The 20651-nt window shown below is 37.7% G+C and overlaps 2 protein-coding genes across 3 annotated transcripts in view; one reads left to right on the top strand and one right to left on the bottom strand.

Moving 5' to 3' along the window:
- Nucleotides 1-1579: 1579 nt before the first annotated feature.
- Spag1 (Spag1 axonemal dynein assembly factor) lies at nucleotides 1580-8417 on the bottom strand. The gene is made up of 11 exons (XM_083051682.1): nucleotides 8303-8417; nucleotides 6893-7289; nucleotides 6223-6499; nucleotides 5405-5621; nucleotides 5011-5172; nucleotides 4137-4264; nucleotides 3825-3931; nucleotides 2723-3692; nucleotides 2342-2465; nucleotides 1845-2015; nucleotides 1580-1699 (listed from the first exon to the last, which is right to left on the bottom strand). The coding sequence occupies exons 2-11, from the start codon at nucleotides 7048-7050 to the stop codon at nucleotides 1623-1625; spliced, it is 2391 nt and encodes a 796-aa protein (XP_082907808.1). The 5' UTR covers nucleotides 7051-7289; nucleotides 8303-8417; the 3' UTR covers nucleotides 1580-1622.
- A 47-nt stretch (nucleotides 8418-8464) lies between these two features.
- The window catches only part of LOC145943840 (ras-related and estrogen-regulated growth inhibitor), a 38842-nt gene continuing 26655 nt past the window's right edge, over nucleotides 8465-20651 (top strand). Inside the window, exons 1-3 of one of the 2 annotated variants that reach the window (XM_083051708.1) lie at nucleotides 8465-9052; nucleotides 11615-13149; nucleotides 18308-18364. In XM_083051708.1, the coding sequence (XP_082907834.1) occupies nucleotides 13089-13149; nucleotides 18308-18364 (118 nt within the window). In that variant the 5' untranslated portion in view covers nucleotides 8465-9052; nucleotides 11615-13088. Of the gene's footprint in view, nucleotides 9053-10482; nucleotides 13150-18307; nucleotides 18365-20651 lie in introns of those variants that run through there. The other variant, XM_083051709.1, reaches the window with a different exon arrangement.

Below are 20651 nucleotides of genomic sequence, written 5' to 3'. Positions count from 1 at the left end.
AGTATAACATATACAATAGAATAATAGTAATAATAATAAATGCTTTGTCGATTTACAACATCATATCATTCAATTATTTCCACGCTATATATATTAAAATCCGTCCGATAATTTAAGTAATTTCAATCTACCAAGTTTTTCGCGCCCTACGCGAGAAAAGCACGCGTCACGTGACCTCGAATTTCGCCAACTTTCCGATCAGTCCGCGTGGAGAGTGCTCCGGTGTAGCTATCGATCGCGATCGCTCCGCGTTCCCGCGACCTTTTCACCCCGCGAGCGAGTAATGACGGACGGATAAGGGTCGGAAGTGTCGAGATTAAGGACGGACGATCGTCTCGTGGTGCATTTAATCGATCGCGAGCAGAGCGATCAGTCTGATACGAGTCATTCTTCGCAGTCGGCTGCGTCTCGTCGCGTCCCGTTTCGGAGTGTCGGACGACTCCGTCTCCGAATCGCTCAATTTCGCGCGGTGTCTCTCGTCGTCGCCGTCGGCTCGTCCGACGAGTGTCACCCGGCATCCGCAGCGGCGTCGAGGAGGCTCGAGACGAGGAACATCGCGATCGTCTGTCGAGCTGGAAAGGAGGGTCGACGCCGGTTGAGATACTCCGCCATGACACTTTTTGAATCGCCGGTCAGTAGGCGTCTCCGCCAAATCCCCGCTGATTTGACCGTCTCGGACGAGTTGCGCGCGCTAAGCAGCATCGCGAGTGTCATTCGGCGTTCCGCGGCATCGAGGAGGATCGAGGAGAATCGAGGAGGATCGACGGGAACATCGAGGGACGGATTTGGGCATTTTGGCGGGTATGCGATAAGTGGCGCCGCCGCTTGAGATATTGAGATACGTCCACCATGACACCTTTCAAATTTCCGCTACCGGTCGCTCGTCGCTTCGCGTCTCCTTTATCCGTCCCGGTCGACGTCTCGTAGCGTTAATCGCTCCGCGCGATCGCGATTCTCGGTCTTCGTGATCTCGCGCCCTTTGCCTCATCCGCGACGTTTGAGCGTCGCATTCGAGGATACGCGGCGTCAACAGATATGGAGCATCGAAGGGTGGATGAGATTCGGGATGGATTCGTGGCGGAGGATAACGAGAGTGGCGCTGTGACGTCACGCTTGAGATATTGAGATACTCCGCCATGACACTTGAAACTTTTGCCGCTAATCAATTCCCGCGTTTTCTTTCCACTCCTCTTCCGAATCGAATTTCGCGTATAAACGTGTGCCGGGAGTGCCGAATCAATTATCGGGCTAATCGAATCCGTGTGACCGCGAGTGATATCGATCGCTTTGCAGCGGATCGATCAAATTCGCGAGTGTATGTGTGTGGTCCATTATGGGATAACATCGTGGGATTATTGAGGAAGGATTGTCAACGGAGGCAGAGGATTGCTTCTCATCTACATCTTGTTGAGGTGATAATGGTGAGTGTGTGTTCATATTTCTTTAATACAATATATTAAATTTGTATTTTTTCCTATTTTGGAAAATTAATTTTAAAGACCATTTTTAAACAATTCTTAAAAATAGCTAAATATATTCATGACTCTTATACATGTGTATATATATATATATATATATATATGTGTGTGTATTCGACTACACTAACTTACAATAAGTAGTCTTCAAGTATAAATCTGACGTAATTGCGAGACTTTGGGTGAATCCTCCTTTTCCAGAAAGCGTAATATATTTTCCAGAGCTGTGAAATAAATAGAGAGGGAGAGATCTATTTAGATTTATTAAATTACATAGATTGAGTCAGATTTATGCAAAAGTACATTTTATTTCACACATGATTTAAAATAGGAGTCATATGTATATTATCTTTGTTATCTTTACGTTACCTTTTTTATCGTTGGAATCCATAAACATGTAAATGATGGAAAAACGATTTAATCGACTTAAAGAATATAGTAGATGCGTAAGTAGTTGTGTATCTTTTGGAGTGCAGAATTGTTGCTCGCAGCAATGCAAGATGAGACTGAACATTGTCGCATCCAATTTATTGCCTATGACTGAATTATTTTCATGAATATTTTCATGATATATTAAATAATTACTTGCAACAGTATAATAAAATTTAGATAATTATTTGCCATTTTATATAATCTATAAAACAGAACGTGATCTACGTAAACACCCTACTTTTACTAAACTATAAATAAGATGTCAAAATATTCAGATATTAAAATGAATAGAAATTAAATTAGAACAACTATTAATAGAGATAAACAAATGCTTACATTTTAAAAGCAAATAATATAATATATAATATATAATATATAATTTTAATATGTAAAAAATCTCGATATTATAATTAATATCACTTTATAAAACTTACTCTTATTCATGTCCTCGTGTGCTATACATCTTAAAAGTTTTGCGTGTAATTTCAAATTAGCATCATCCTTCAGGGATTGCCATAGACGTAAGAATTCATAAGGTGATTCAATATTTTCCAATTTCTGAAAAATTATATTAAGTATTATATAAAGTCGAGCATAAAGTACATATAAATTATATATTTTTATATAAATTATATAATTAATAAGTTATACAAAATTTATATAATTATTAAACTGTAAATTAGATAATTATAACATTATATAAATTATATATAATTTTTGTATAATTTATATATAATTATATAAAAATAATATTTTATATATTTTTCTCATCCCGTTTTTAATTATACACGTTTTTCTCATATCTTAAATCATACTTGAAATTCCATTTCCAATTTTTCCCTATCTTTCTGATGCTCGTTAGACCTAATTTTGTTCGGTACACTCGTTTTAATCTTGCTTTCGTTTTCAAGAGATTTTTTATTCCTATCTAAATCTGATCTTTTCATTAGCGTATCTTTCTCTTCTTTGGGCTTGGTTTTTTTCTTTATTTCCATTCTCGTTTCGCTAGAGTCGATACTTTTTCTCGGTCTTTCACATTTATTAACTATCTGAATTTTATTCGGCGTTAAATTTGGTTTAGTTCTACTCTCTTTCCCAAGAGAGATCAATTCCTTGTTCTTATTTACACACGATTTCTTTGTCGATATACTTTTCTCATCCATCGGACTCGTTTTCTTCTTCGTTTCGCTCTTCTTCTCGTCAGGATCGACAATTTTCCCCGGTATCTCGCTTACTTCGTCGTTCGGAAGCTCTTCGATGATAACAGTGGACGTTTTCATTTTATTAGGTGACGACACGCACGAAAAAATAGACTTTTCCAGTCTACCTTCTACGCGACGTTGTCCGGGAAATGACTCGCGAGATATCGTAAAAATATCGTCACTCTTGAAAGCGTTTTGGAGATGCGATTTTGGCCTTTTATTTCCACCGCCGAAATCCTTCGCAACAGGTGATAATTTATTGCCGCGCGTTGTTTTCCCGCCGCTTTTATTTACCGCGGCATCCGCCGCTGCAGCTTTCTTACTGTCGCTTTCCACGCAATAACTCGTTTTTAAGTGCGCCTTCGTCGCAACACTTTGCGACGAGCCTGGCGCTCTGTCGCAATAACATATATCGTTGTTAACACGCTGTTTCGGACACTCGATGCCGTTCGTTTCCACAGTTCTCTTCTCCGACTTCACTTCTCGCTTGGCCTTGCCTTCGTCGACGCTCATCTTTTCTTCTTCTTCTTCTTCTTCTTCTTCTTCTTCTTCTTCTTCTTCTTCTTCTTCTTCGATGTTCATCCTGCGCAAAAATGTAATGGGAAAAAATTAACGACAGTAATATAATATCCGATACTCCATATAGTATCTCGACTTTGAAGTTTATTATTCTAAATTTCCTCAACATTGCTGTTTAAAAATTCAATTGCTCAACCTTATTTTTCTCGATTTTTCGCATGGTTTTCTCAGCTTGTTCACGCCGGATATCGCCGTTCTGTTAGTCGGCTCCAATTTTAAAACAGCTTCATAATCTGCCAAGGCCTGAGAGCATGAGAAATTATACATCAGCTATATTTATTATAAAATTGCAAAACGCGCATTAGTTGTAATGAATCGAAAAAAAATATTCGATTAAAGTTTTCGTTGGAGAACCTTGTATTTATTATGCCATAAACTTTGTATTTCTCCGCACTAAATATTACAAATTATAAATTAATATGAACGTTTATGCGTGTAATTTTTATACCTCGTACGCCTTCTCGAGATGCTCCAAGGATAATGCTCGGCGAAGTAGCGCTTTGACATTTTTGTAATCCATGGTAAGCACCGTGTTGCAGTCGTTAAGCGCCTTCTCGTAACGTTGTAACTTTATAACTGAATGCAATATAAATTCAATGATCTTATTATATAATACAGAGTTAAGTAATATTTTAAAAAACTATTAAAATCGCGAAATATCCCACATTTCTCGTAATATGATTTTCTTTTAATTTAATTTTTTTATTCTCTAATAATTTAGGAGATATTACATAATTTTATTCAAAAATATTTAAAAGGTAATATACCAGGTGTCCCATTTTAAAGGACCCACTCAAATATCTCATTGTCAGAAACACTGCGTTAAATCGAAAAATGTTTCCTACAAAAGTTGTAGGGTTTCGAGGGGGACATAACATAGTAATATTCATTTAACCTTGGGCGGCGTCTCCAAGGTTAGTGAAGGTTAACCTTAAGTGAAGGTGAGAATGAATTTTGAAGAAAATAAAAAAATGCTTCAGATAAAAGTTGTTCAAATTAATTAGTAGAAAAAGATGTTATAATAAAAAATATGGGTTTCCAATTAAACAATTTATTCTCACCTTCACTTGACCTTGGAGACGCCGCCCAAGGTCATATGAATATTACTATGTTATGTCCCCCTCGAAACCCTACAACTTTTGTAGGAAACATTTTTTTATTTAACGCAGTGTTTCTGAGATATTTGAGTGGGTCCTTTAAAATGGGACACCCGGTATATAGAAAGAAATATATACAGGCAATGTTTCTCTTTTCTTTTTATCGCGTAATTACGTATATCGTGTAATTATTAATTTATTAGCAAAATATATGCATCTACTTACGTGTCATTGCGCGATTGTTGTAAGCATTTAGATTCGATTCTATTTCAATACTAGCGTTATAATGTCGAAGGGCTTCTTCGTAATCAGCTGCATTGAAGGCTTCGTTCCCCTTTTCTCTCTCTTGCTCCGCCATTACATTTATTTCAGTGCCGGTTAACGAAACTGTCAATTGAAATATTACTTTTAAATATATTATTATAATACAAGGCCTAACGCAAAGGATATAATTATAGAAAAAAGTGATCGATACGAGAAAAATTCTATTAAATTTTATTAGAGAAATAAAATGTATAGGAATAATCCTGGAATACCCTGCAGATTCAATGAATGCGCTAGATAGTTTTTCGTTCTTTCAATAATCGTCGTGGTGTTTAAAGAAAAATTACAAACTTACGTTTATCGACGGTCGCTTTATGCACCATCCTATTCATTTTATTCAGCTCTTTTTGCCGTTCTTGGATTCTCTTCATTTCGGTCTGTCGCTGCTCGTCCTGTAGGTCTATCCTGTTTATTTCCGTATCGACGTCGTATTTATCCCAAGCCGCGTAATCACACGAGGATATTCGTTTGGGCTTATCCCGCCTTTTCTCCTTGCTTCTCGTCTTTTTGTCCTGAAAATGCGACGCAGGCATTATATAAACTTCGATTTATATAACTTATTTACAATTTTCCATAAATTAGGTATCTACACAGAGAGAATTTCCTCTTTGAATTTACCCTGAAAATCGTGGGACAATATGGTATGGAAAGAATTTTATGAGAATTTCTCTGATTAATATTTATCACGATAAAAATAATAATATTTATCACAATAAAATATAAAACATGTTTAATTAATTTTACTAAACTGCATAGTAAAATTAATCAAACATATTTTATATTTTATTGTGATAGACATTATTATTTTTATCGCGATAAATATTATACAGAGAAATTATCATACAATTTTTTCCGTACCATATTGTTCCACGATTACCATAATTTTTAGAGTAAATTCTAAGAGAAAATTCTCTCAGTGTATTACTAGGTTCTATATAATTTAGTTTTGTATCAATTAATAAACATTTACATTTACGAACTTTAAAAATAAATAAGTAAATTAATTAATAATAAAATATTACCGTAAATTTTCGTAATCTCGAAGAGAGGGACAATATTTCAGTAAAATGTATTTGTATAGTTTAATGTCTATATTATAATATAATGACATACTTTGGCAATATCGACTTTAATCTCTCGAATGTTGGGTTGTGCGCAGGCATCATTGGTAAGGACAGTTTTTCCTTTGTCCAAGTCCTTCTCGCGAGATTGCATCTCGCATGTCCAATTGCTGATGTCATCGTCGATTTCCTGCCGTTCGTCCGCATTCAACATATTTCGTCTCAAAACTGGCTCCGCTTTTCTCAAAATAGCGCTTGTCGGCTTAATGCTAATAAGACGTTTCTCCGCGTGCTTTGTCAAATCTGGATATACACCTTCTTCGCCAGAACTGGTATTAAACCACGCACACACAGAGATATTTATGACAAATCGTTAATAAACGTGCCGGAAAATAACGGGTTTAATGGCGTTTTAAGCAGCAAGATTGCAAATCTCTTGCAAAGAAAAATTAAAAATCATCAATATATCTATACTGTAATTATCATAATGTATCGAGTCGAGAGATATACTACTGCAAAATAGCAAGTTACATGATGAAATTATTAATATCTCGCGCAAAAGCTTTTCGAGAAATCAAAACCTGCGAATCTCTGAATTAATAGATGTAAAAGAATCTTTAACACATTGGGATATACGAGATAAAATAGCAATTAATTAGTATCAACGCGAACCCTTGTTCGCTTTTCCAAAAGAGTATCGTATTGCATTTCGAAAAACTCACCGTAAAATGAGAATAATTCGCTCCAGTGTTTTTCCATCGTTACATCCCGATATGAATTCGTACGAGAGATACTCGACCGGCATGTTGTACCTCTCCAGTAGAGTTTTCTTCTCGGGTTTCTGCGCCACGCTAATTATATCTACCTCCTCGTTGCCCATGATAACGAATGCGGGGAACGCGAGATCCGAAGATTACACTGTAAATCGTTTGCAGTTTGCCTTCGTCGCTCTATGCGTTCGGCGGAGACAACAGTTGAGCAGCGATCGAACCGGATTTGTCGGATCTCCGAGGGCGGATGCCAATCACGTTCAATTACTATGTACTCCTACGGTTGTCTTTGCTGAAACGCGGTCTTTGATTCGTCAGGTTGCCACGGATACGGCGAGTTGTTGATTTTCTGCACACGGGGGGAGTCGCGCTTGTATAACACTTTCCTTCGTAACGATCCATGTGAAATATAATTAGTTTGTTAATTTTTCACAGAGAAGAGAAAGAACTGAATAATACATCGTTTAAGAAAAAAAAAAAAAAAAAAAAATTAGAGCATTATTTATTTCCAAATTTCAAACAAAGAAATGGATATTCCAAGTTACTCCCTGAATAGAACACACATTCTTTAGAATTAAAACTATAATTTTCTCTCTGTCTATATTATTGTAATTTGTGTGCGATATTGAACAAAAAAATTATATACAGTTGAAAAATTTGTGTTAAATTTAACAATGTCCCAAACGGTCCACAGAAATTTTTGTGTTAATTAAACATAATACGGATATGTTAAATGATGACACGAATATTGTGTTAATATTTTAACATAAAATAAATGCAAACTTCAAGTAAACTTAAAATAAATTTTGTGTTAAATTAACATAGTTTTAATGTAAAAATTAACTAAAATAATGGTTAATTTTACATTTTATCATCCCCACTTATATTATAAAGTAAAATTAACATTTTTTTTCTGTAAATTTTAACAGATAAATCTTGTCACTAATAATATCAAACATATTTATTGTGTAAAATTAAAAGTAAATACACATTGTGTTATTTTTACACTTTTTCCAGTTATTTTAATAATTTAACATTTGAGTTCAATTAACACAACAGCAATATGTTAATTTAACACATGAATGTGTTAAATATTTAACACAAAAATTTTAACGGGGACCGTTTTTAACAAGAAAACAAATTTTCCAACTGTGTATACATATATATTGTTCTATATTCTCGCGAAAAGAAGCCGTCTAATTCGACGTACACGTAATATACACCCAGGGGAAATAAATTCGCACACTTCCACCTTCGTCGATGCCGCAGATCGTACGAGAGTGTAATGTGCATCTTTCTCTTTTCCATCAAAGAGTTCTCCCTCTCTCCTTTTTCCTCACGTGAACACGCGCTCGTGCTTACCTGTTAACACGGCAGTCGGCTTGTAGCACGTCGCAACGCGAACGCGGCGCACGAAAGAAGCGTGCAGTCGTCGTCGTCGTCATCGTCATCCTCGCCGCTCCGCCGCCGCCGTCGTCGTGCCGGTCCAGAGCGAGCGCAGCCAAGTGCATATTAGACGAGGCGGCCGCGAGCGCCGCGCATTCGCCGGCGAGCGCTCGCTGAGAGTGGTGAGCAGTCGCTCATTCGACTCTCTCCCTCCCTCTTTTTTTCTGTCTTTCGCGCGCGACCCGTTCGTTCGCCTCCCGTGCGAGTACGAGTATACGCTCCGCAAATGCAGTGCATTATACGGTCCGAAAACACGAACAACTCGTGTGATTTCTCTGAAAGCTCTGAAAAAGATACTTTTCCTATATAGGATTTCGGAATTCTACTTATATCTTATGTGCACCGATCATCGTCGTCGAGCTGTAGCTTGTAGAGTGCAAACTTTGATCGACAAGTTGTGAACATCGGAGTCTCTCGGAGCATCGAGATGTGATCCTGAAATTGTAAACGTGAAGTAGTGCTTGACGCGTTAGGAGAGAGAGAGAGAGAGAGAAAGCTCCGGCTTTCTTGTGTGCTTGAATTTCCAAACATTTGCTTCGATTTCACGTGCTATGGCAACTGAATTACCATCGACGAGTTATAATCGATTTTTGTTTGTCGAACCACAATTGTCAGATTCCAATCATAATTGTGCATCAAGTGTCGATAATCGTTGATATACATCAGGTAATTATTCTGAAAAAAAGAAAAATTCGCCAAGAGATTTCAATTCACTTTAATTAAGGATTAAAGATCGTTAATTGCTCTTTGAAGTCAATTACAAAAGTTAATTTCTTTATTAATGCGTGTGCGCGACTTAATTAATCTAATGCACCGGCGTGCGCGATTCGTTTGAAGTGTCTTGGCGAATGCTCGACGAATAAAAATGTGTATGATTTGATTCAGGAGTTGTGTGTCGGCCTTCCTCGATGCGGTTGATGCAATCTGCGATTGTTGTCAATCGAACAGAATTAATTTATGCAAAAGCTCCGGACACGTTAATTAAAATCGCATGCATATAAATGCGCAGAGATTTCGGTACGGATAAAGTAATTACGGATCGATTCTTCCAACGTTGATTAATTCCCACCGTACTTTTAATTGATTTTCTCTGTCCTTTTTTTCTAGATTATAAATATTCGCCGTAATGTACACAGATTGATAGACAATTTAATTGATTATCGCTAATCGATATATCGGTGGAATCGGAATTAAACTGGTAGGGTTTCTTTGAAAGTGACGCATCGCAATTATATTCGTCGGAGAAAATCAATTTCGTTGAATAAACAACCGGTACATCTGCGTGTCATCTAGTATTTACACGCTGTAGAGTGGCTCTATATGAGAAAACTGATACGCGGTTTCCGATTGCGCTCTTCTATCGCGAGCAACGAGTCAATTTTCACTTGCGTAGCTGATGAGCAGAAACATCCGCGATATACGTGCCGAAACTTTGTTAGTTAGATATACATATAGATGAGGCTGAGATTCAAAATAATACATCTATGTATATTCGATCGTAGCGATAGTGAAATATTTCACATCGAATATATACGACGTGAAATTATCAAATTATTCTCTTAGAAAATGTCATTTTGTTCGACAAAATATAATTCTATTTCATTTGACATTTTATTTAACGTAACGTGATTTGATTTCATCTGATTTTTGACATACATTGATATTTTAAAAGGATTCAATCTAATTCAGTTTATTATATAACAATGCGAGACGAGATAATGTTATGAAAGAAACATTGCACACGTCCAAAATAGAATAGAGTTTTATGTACTTTTATGTAAAATGTGGTGCATTTAACACTTACTTTGTGAGTCGAGTATTTTTAATGCAGTCATTAATGACTTTATTTGTTGTCTTTTCGAAGAAGCTGAATTGCGATTTTTTCATGAATATACGCTATCGCAATAAATATTGATATCGTTGAAATGTGTTATAATCACGTATCGTCGTTTTGACGAAATTTGCTTACATTTATCGAATTTCTGAATGAAAAAAAAAAAAAAAAAAAACGTAAAGTTTTTCTTGTTTTATTTGCTCTCTTAATTTTTTTATTCAAATTGTGTGTTTTCAAATTCAATATGAAGTGAATTTATCAAGAAATTATATATATAATGAATTCAAAGGGCAAATTTATTATTTTATAATTCGAATTACGATTTGCCCGATTCGTATTTAATTTAACTTGTAACTTAACACGTGTCACAATTTTAAGATCGCGCTTTGTTGTTCAACATTGTGTTTTGCGATAAGCGTTTTACACAAATCTCGCGTGAATAACAAACGTCGTAGTGCGCCTTGAAAGATAATGATATTTAATACGCGATACAGACAGCGTGTTATCTAATCTAAGTATTATTTAAAGCGTAGCAGAGGCGCGAGAATGAGAAATAACCAACTTCATGAAGATTTCCGACGAAGAAAAATTGAAGAATTTTTCGCGCGCTTTATTTATCTACCCGCAGATTAATTATTACCCTTCGCTAATTTTCGTGCCTCCTTCATTATGTTAAATGTTTCTTCTCATTACGTCAATCATTTCCCCGCTATGTTAATTGCTTTTCTCTCAATTATACTTTCCCGTTACGCTATTTGCTCGTTTGTCACATTAATTTATGCTCAAACACTCTTAACTTTAATTAAATATGTGCGTGTAGAATATTCGACTTAGCGATATGAGACATTCATGAAAAATATTGCAATTCTAAAAGTACTGTAAGGAACATTATTTGTGCAATAGTTTCTTTACCTGGCTAATTATTTTACTCATCAGATACAATATATAAAGATACATCGAAGAGAATAAAAAAATTAATACTCTTAGTTTCGTCGCGGCAAACAACAATACACTCGCGTTCCGAGATGAATCAATCTTTTCTTTAATTAAACTCACCGTCTCGAGATGTTAAAATTAGCCCGCGCAACATCTCCGTAAACACAAAAAAAACACGAAAAAAAAAAAAAAAAAAAAATACTAAAGCCCGCGCGTCGCCGCGGGGGATGTGAACGCGCATCCTACTTTTCTCGCGGTCTGCCATCGTCGCGAGCGAGAACACGCGTGCGAGAACGTCAGGGAGGAGGCGCGTGTGCGTACGTGCCTGTCTTTTTTTCGTAATCGCCGACGTGTCGGCGGCGCCAAGCTAGAAGACGCGGAGGAAGGCCGACGACCCGTTATAAATGGAACCAGAGAGACGGCATTTCTCGAATCGCTGCTTGTGTTGTTATTCGCAGCGTAGCGTCGTGGACGGGACTCCGAGCGGAGCACGTTCGAAAGCCTCGCGCTTTCGAGGTGCGAACGAGGGGGACCACCAGCTCCGTAATTCTGAGTCGCGAGCGTGCCTGTCAGGTTCGATGTCCGGAATAAGCGGAGCAGCGGAATAAGGAAACCCGGGGAAAATTTAGAAAAAAGAAAAAAAAAAAAGAGAGAAGAAATGCACACTTTACGCTCTCGTAACGAAGTTGCGAACGACGCCCGATTAACGTTCGAAGCAGCGAAATATATTGTCGCTCGTTGAAGAAGAAGAAGGAGAGAGAAAGTTGACGGTTGCAAATCAGCTGGAATCCTCGGCTTCCCCTTGTAAAAATAAATATCTCGAGTTGATGTTATCGTTAACAGAGATTTTCTGTAACAAAAGTTCGCCGAGAATCTCGCTCGTATATTAGAAAGAAAAGAAAAGAAGCGAAAGGGGAGGAGTACAAAGAAAACTGCGTCGCGTGAAACTCGTCATCTTCAAAATACCGTGAAATCCTGATAAGATAGCGGACGGTCGTTCGCCGTTAATAAACAGTCGCGTCTTCGAGGCACGAGCGAGACAGGTTGTGCGATCTCCAGACGCAAGGACGATTGCGACAATCAGCTGTTGCCTGATGTTGCCTCTGTCTCGATCGGAGCCGCGAGTGTGTCAACTTGAATCACGGAGTTTCGCAAGAATCGTCACGCACACGCACCGGAAAAGGGATCGCATTACTCAATGAGCGTTTATTCGTAGCGTCATTATAAAGATCACGTGCGAGGAAGAATCGCGCTCGAACGTGCCAGGCGGATTCGCGTAATCGCCAAGTTACGTTCGTTCACCAGTTACAAAACGGACGCGAGAGGGGCATTGGCTGTCTATTCATCAACCGCATTCACCATTTCTTCGCAGTCGGCGGGGATTAACGGGGAAGGTTTCAATTACCGTTGCCATTAACAGTTCCCGTATCTAACTGCCTACGACTTCTTCGAATGATTAATCGATAACTGCAATTGAATACCTAGTCCAAGCGAGAAAAGAACGAGAGCGCAGCCTTAAATAATCTTTACATCGGGCATCAAAAGAGACTGATATATATCATCTCTGCTTATATTTCTCGTAATCCTTTTTCTTTATCGCTCGCATCGTTGACAGAAGATTCCAAGCTGGCGCCGCGATCAAGATATTCAATAATTCTGGAATTTCATCGTCGAGGAATTAATTAATCAGCGTCTGAGTGGATAATTAACCGAGCAACAATTAAATATCGTCGGGAAATGAGAAAAACGCCCGTCGTATATCGATATAATAATTAATTCCGTCGCGAGTGTCCGCACGTGCGTATTAAGTAAGTGTCCTCACGAGGACCTGAATGTGAGTGCGGCGGTAAAGTGCAAAGTGATGTAATTGGTGCATCCGCTGCAGAAGCGATGTGTGATGCCAGTCCGAATGACACTTAATCCACGCAGCTGATGACAAACGTAAACAGGATCAAGGTGGTCGTCCTCGGCGGCCCCAGAGTCGGCAAGTCAGGTGAATCTCCCCGCATTTTTATCTCACTCTGTTTCTGCTCTCAAAAGATAATCCCCCCTTTATTCCTATCGACTTTAAATCATTACCGTTCCTACTTTAGAATTTTGATAATAAAATCTCGATTGCACTAACCAAATTAATGTTGTGTAAAAAGACTTATTTAATTAAGATATAAATAAATATTATAATTGATTTGTTTCGCTGCATCTCTTACGACTCGCAAATGAGGAAAAGCTCAGCGCGTCGATTTCGCGCGGAAATTAAAACGGAACGGAAAAAAATATTAGGTTTATGAAAGAGCGATATGAATATTAATTCGCGCGCTCGCTGACGAATAATAAATAAAGGCCCGGCGAATAAAAAAAGGAAAAAGAGGGGGGCGCAGGCGCGATTATGGCGCAACGGCGTGAAATATTGAATCACGTCGGAAGGACGTTCATTATGGTGGACGATACTAATATCGCGTCGCCGTATAGCGTGTAATTTCTGCGCGTTGTCTAATAGCGCACCGACGCAACGCATTGAATGAAAGTGCCGTTAAGATGGATACGCATAGTCCGCGGAATAATACGTTGCATTAGTTAACCCGACAGTCGCGCGACGCATACAAAGCGAGCAAACGAACGGCGATAAGGCGGGGTTCGCCGACCTCGAATAAATCCTATTAATAACCGCTAGGACCGACCACCTTAATAAAGAAGTGCACATTCTCCATTTTATTTTATTTTTATTCTCATCTCTAATTCTCTTCTTCTCTTCTCCCTCTCTTCGGCCTCTCCCTAATTTTTCGCTTCTTTAAATTGCAATTGTTCTTCCAAGTTGCAATTCTCAGGCAGTTGGATCTTTTTGATAATGTTGATTAGATCTTATCAAGATTGTTCTTAGATTTAATAATTCCTAGAAATTCTTCAGTCATTTTCATATCTTTGAATGGTCAATATCTGTCGAGGGGTGTCTCACTGTCGCAAAACATGTACATTTTTTCTGGAATTCTAGGAAATCTTCGCATTACTTCGCATTGATTTACAAGCATAAAACAATAATAACCCAGGCAAGATTAAAACGTCTTGAAAAGTAAAAATGATATGACGATTCTTTTAATATGTAATATTTTACTAAATATTATAATTTATGAAATCATTAATATTTGATATTTAATTTGTTCAGATCTAATCTAATTTTATTTGTATTTTGTGTGTGCTCAAGTTTATATGAAAGAAATTTTTATTAAAAATAGTTTTTTAAGTTGATTTTCAAAAATGTCTGAATTTTTTAATCACGAAGTTTAAAACAAGACATTTTTTTAAACTTATAATTGGGAACACTTTTTGTTATATCTTTATTATAATATAATATTTTAATTTAGGTGTTCCAATTAAATATTTGCAATATTAATTTTAAATTTTATGCATAATATATTGGTACTATATGATTTACAATAAAATCTCACACATTTATTTTTCTTAACATTTCTTTTTATAATCGTTCTAATTACATTTTTCTTATTAAATGAAACAGTACTGATATTTAAATATTGTATTTTATTTTTAAAAAAGAATTAACATAATTATACGCATTCTGTCGCATTACTTAGAATTATACAGCGCATTACATGGAATTACTTAGAATTCTCTGTAATTCGCAATACATGTACAAATTTTTGATGAGTGAGACACCCCTCGGGTTCTCCCTTTACAATTTTTCACATCTTTAAATTGCAATTGTTCTTCGAAGTTGCAATTCTCAGGCAATTGGATCTTTTGATAAGATCTTATCAAGATTGTTCTTGAATCTAATAATTCCTAGAAATTTTTCAGTCGTTTTCTTTGAATGGTCAATATCTGTCTACCTTTATATCCTCAAAGTATTCTGTCGTTCCTTCAAATTAAGATAATTTCTCTCTGTTAATATATTTAATCGCAATTTGCTTCTGTACGTTTGCTTGATCGCGGTAAAACACGCGACAGTGTCGTCCCACTTTTTGCGACACGAAAACGACGCATTCTCACGCGGCGGAGGGCTACCACGACGGGAGAGAATCCTCAAAAGTCCTTCGTGGGACCCCGCTGGGTATAATAAGGACCTCCGTGAACGCGCGTTATCGGATATCGCCCCGCGAATGAATGTTGGGGCGGGAGGAGGGGGTCGCGGCGCGCCACGAAAAATCCCGCACGGTTGCAGCAGCAGGTTGCGAGATCCGACATCCGATATATCCGTTCTTACTCTTGTGGCGTTCGATCCCGGATTCCGAGTTTACGCAGCAACACATACCTCCCTCCCTTATCGCGCCTTTGTCCGATAAACACGCGCGATGATCCGAAAGAGAGAGGGGTCGTGCATGCCAAGTCATTTGAGCTTGACAAAGAAAGAAACGAAAATCCTGTTTAGAGAACTAGGAGGCTAAGTTTTACTTTTTACGACACTGAAACTCAATCTAATCGTAACTGAATAGTTATAAAAGTACCAACAACGCGCGCGTGTACTGTATTCAAGTTTTGCATATTTCTGAGCGAATTTAAAATATCTTTTAACACGAAAAGTCGATTCTTCGCTCCCTAAAAATAACTAATGGCAAAGAATCGTAAAAAGAATCGTAGTCGCACTTGTGTGAGAAACGCGAGATTGTTATCCACAGCCATTTATCTGCGTTAACGCTTATTGAGGAGACAATTGGAGGTCCGCTACCAAGAGTCGAGACGTGTTCATAAATTCATTTGGTCTCAACGACTTGCCGTGTGTCACGAGAAAAGCAAACAGACGAAAAAAAGTAGCTCGTAGAAGCTGCACTTTAACGAGTTTCTTTTCTGCACGATCAATCTGAGACTTTTATTACCTTTTTAATGTTTTAACGTTATAAATTAGAGAGATATAAAAAAAATCTTCACATTACAATCAAATTACAATTTAGTCTCTTTTTCTAAATTATATATCCTGTTATCTCTTTGTTTTGAAAAAAAAGTATTTTTTCTAATAATTATTTCTTCTTTTTATATATAATAAATAAAAAAGCTATTTTTTATCGTAATACAAAATTGATACTGCTTAAAATAATTGCAGCTGCAACGACTGAAAAGATTATATGCGGAAATTAAACTCTGCGTAATACGGCATATAAAACTAATTGGCCTATTCAATTACTTGATAATTTTGATAAATTATTTGGTAAAAAAAAAGTAAATAAAAAAATTTGAATAAAAAAATTACGTTGTCTTGAGAGTAGAAAGGAAATTTCCATAAGACAAGAGAGGATGCGCTTGGTTGATCGCATCCCGACCTCTTTTTTTATCCTCATTTCCTTTTCTCTCTCCTTCTTTGTCTTTCTCTTTATCTTCCTTCTTATCCACGGCGATCGTGGTCGTAATTACTATTTTCTTACGTTCACCAAGCGGCTTATCCTCCAACGATCTATCTATAGAATCTCGCGTTGGCAACCATCGCACGTCGGCGAATGGCACCGCGAATGACTGCGTTTTGCTCGTACCGTTGAATCTTCCACATTACACACAATTCTCCGCAGGTGACTTAATCGGCTTCTCCCTCTTCTTATTCTTCTTTTTCATTCTCTTCTTCCTGCTCATTCTCCCCTTCGCGCGCTTTTTTCTTCTTCCTCGTTTTATACGCGGCCACTTACGTAATCGAATTCCTTTCTCTTTTGGATATTGATCGATACATATTTGACATTTTTTTTTATTTATGCTCCTGTTAATTTTCTCTGGAGAGAAAACTTTTCTCCTTCGTGAGTCTTATCAACATCGATATCTTATACTCTGTGCGCGAATCCTTCATTATTCTTATTCTTTATAAATATACGACGGCCTGTCATATTGTCACATTCGTCCGAGTTGACCCTACGAAGATAAGAACTTTATAAACGTCCTGCATCTGGCACGAGTGTCGGGTTTCCCTCGCGTTTGGGTTTAGGGCAACGGGGGGGGGGGGAAGCAGGGGGAGGAAAAGGGAGGGGGGACGTGCTTTCATTAGACTCGGACGCTTGGCACAGATCACTGTTGGGACCATTAGGCATTACGAGCAACATTCTCGTGTCCACATCAATTATTCCGGTTCGCGCGGCGTGTATAGGATTACGCGTGACGTCGCCGGTTTGACGACAGTCATCTTTAAGGGAGAATGGGTCTCCACTCGATTACGTGGGTCTTTCTGCATGGTACTAATGATTCACGATGTCTTTGCATGGACCGTTGAAAATTCAACCTGTCAGAAGATTCGTATTTCTAATTAATTGATGAAAAATACAGCTAATTACGATAGAGCGTGTCTGTTGATCTTCTATTGTAACTGACAACTCGATCTTTATGTGCGAAAAATACAATTAAAAAAGCGGAATTGTTTTCAAGAATTTTATCTTAAAACTTTTCCCATTAATATTGTGGGTATGTTATATAAAGATTTAATTTTTGAAATATATACAGATTTTTTAAAAATAAAACATGTGTGACATATGTACCTATGCAATATTTTTAATAAATTAAAAGAATATTTTTTTTAGAATGGATCAAACATTGGTTCATCGACTTTGCGCGGAAATATTTCGAAGATATGTAGTCTATCTCTCATCTCAGCAAATAGTTGACGAATAAAGTTCTACATTCCTATATTTCTGCTCGTGTCTCTACCTCTCCTCTCCTCTCTTCGTGATATTTCATCTCCCTCTCATCGTCGTCGTTGTTGTCGTCGTCGAACTCGACGACAGATTTATAAACGGTGTACGTACCAGTACGGAACGGCACGAATCTATGTACTCGATAAGTCTTGCGAGGATCGAACGACGACGATGACGACGACGATGCGAGAAACGTCGTCGACATGCTAAATCCTAAACCACGTTTCGCGTGCAACGAAATTTATGAAGCGAGAAATTTATCGGCAGCCCACGAAAGAGAACCCGTTCTTATATATTTATGGTTTCTTTATTAACGGACGTTAGTCCAAGATGAGTTAATAGCGTTTCAACACCTGCGCGCAAAGATGCGTTCGTTGGTTAGAGACGCGTCTAAAAATAAATATTGTACATCCTTTAATGTCATTACTTATAATTACGATTCGATGTACGTATTCTCGGGGGCTCGCACTACCCGATTATTCGCGAGATTATTTCTGAAACTAATCAATGTTTTTTTTTTTTTCTTCTTTTTTGCAGCGGTGGTTGTGCGGTACTTGACGAGGCGATACATCGGCGAGTACAGCTCGACCAGTGGTAAGTGTTTATTATATCTTTTCCTTTCGTTTCCTTTTTAGAATAATTGCCAATATTAAGGGTGAGTAATTACGTCCATTTGTTGCTAATTTCGAGGCATCGCTATTCAGACAACAAATGACCTATCTAAGCCCTCCTTTCTCGCTTGTGCTGCTATCGACTTATCTCTCAAGGGGCGGCACCGATTCGCGCGCGCGAAATGCTTCACCCCAGAGTACAAAATGCGAATCTAAATCTTGATCAGTTCTCCTTCGCGTGCTCCAGCGGTCCGGCGATGGAAAAATCCGCCATGAAATATTCTCGCGCTTAAAACCGGACTCTAATTCAAGGGTATCCGTGAAAAATCTTAATCATGGCGCCTCGCGAGCGACGTCCCGAGGGCATTCTAGCGGTCACAGAAATACGCGAGCTATAAAGGGATGTGGGAGGGGAAAAAGTAACATCGAGGTTTAGAAGGAGAGAGAGACAGAGAAAGAGAGAGATGCAACAAACAGCGCTGGACCCGTATAGAGGGCGGAGATTTAAACACTCGATATGAAATAGAGCCTATGGGGAGGGTCCGCAGAATGCAGATCTCTCCCATAACTCATGCAGGCTACTTCGCCATAATAATTGCCGTGCACGCCCGCGGACGTATAAGCTATGGCGAGTTTCGCGGATATCCGAGCCGCCTGGAAAAATTCACCGTGAAGTATTGTCCCTTTAACCCTGAACCGCCGGCCACTATTTTTCTAACACCTCTGGCTGCGCCGGCGTTGTGCATCCCCGATGTGTCTGTTATTCGAATACCATATGCTTTTTATCGTAACGATAATCGAAGAATGCTCGTAGCAAATATAATTACATAAAATATGTAATTTCGTGAATTCATTTAGAAAAAAACTATAAAGTTAAAATTATTTCAATGGAATTTATCGAATTTATTAAATTTTCTCTCCGAGAGATATCCATTTCTTCTATAGTAAAATAAAACAAGAAAATTTAAATTATCGAGCACTTTTATTATAAATACATTTTCAGAAACATTTTCCGTAACTTCTATGTTATTTTGAATGAATGTTTTGATTTTATATCGGGGCGTATATTTCTCTTTTAAATGAAATTCAATTATTGAAAATTTTTGATAATCTAAATTAAATTAATATAAATATATGCAATTTCCAGCAATTTAAACGAGAAATGCAAAACTTTATAAATTTATCTTACTTTTCTCACAATTGCATTAACGTAATATGCCGAAAGCTTTCCGATACAATAGCGCAATCATCGATTTATCGAATTTCTCTTGTGTATAACTGGCAGCCGGAATCAATCTTGATCTTGATCGATTTAACCGCGACCGATAATGCCAAACGAAAGTGGACGGGGTGCCGGCGCGAGTACTCGTATCTCCCTCTCTCTAACATCGGTATTAATTAATTTCCTGGGAAAATGATGGATAATCATTGTAGAACATAACCAGGAAGCGGATAATCTCGCGTGTCTCCCTCGACCGAGAAGGGGGATAATCGCTCAATCGATCCTCAAAGATGACGCTACGGGAGCGACGATCCGTTCGCGGTTAATCGCGGATTGATAAAAAATGATAAGAATGACAACGGATAGAAAAACGATGCAGACATGACAGCATCTAAAGATATTATAGATATTAAACTGCTTCGTATAAAATAAACCGCGTCAAGTGCCAGGAACTATAAACGAGTATGGGAATAGGTGCAATTATAAAAAATAGATACAAAATATTTCTTTTTACATATCTTTTTTAAGTTTTTTAAAATACATTTTACAGAATTAGCGCAGTCGCGTAAAATTTTACAATGCTTGATTTTGCAAAAATTTGAGAGAAAAAAATTTCGAATCTTTGAATTTTTTACACTTAAGAATTTTGACGAAAATGGCTTAGGATTGAGACAGAGTACTCACGGTATGCGATCGCGTGCAGTGGCACATTTTGTTTCTCTCTCGGCGCATCTCGTGTGAAACGAATCGAAAATGCGTCGACACTTCGTGCGACTCGTGCGCGGATTATCGCGTACACTTTCGTTCCCGGTCGTTGGAGAATTACTTTTCCGAAGAAAACGCCCTCAAACGGTGAAAGCGGGGCCATTGATTTCCTTTAGTTAAACCGCGTAGGTGATGTGACGGACGTGATCGTGGAAAAAAAATTATCCGCTATCTTAAATAGAAATTAATCTATTTTTATCATTTCAATCGTGCATGTGGATGTATTAATAAATAAAAAATTATTATAAATTCCTGACAGAGATTAGAGATCCAATGCGATATT

The sequence above is a fragment of the Prenolepis imparis genome, unplaced genomic scaffold, assembly GCF_030444845.1.
Source record: "Prenolepis imparis isolate NDT839.2.m4 unplaced genomic scaffold, iyPreImpa1.0 SCAF_12, whole genome shotgun sequence".
NCBI lineage: Eukaryota > Metazoa > Arthropoda > Insecta > Hymenoptera > Formicidae > Prenolepis > Prenolepis imparis.
This window is presented reverse-complemented; position numbering and strand designations above follow the sequence as displayed.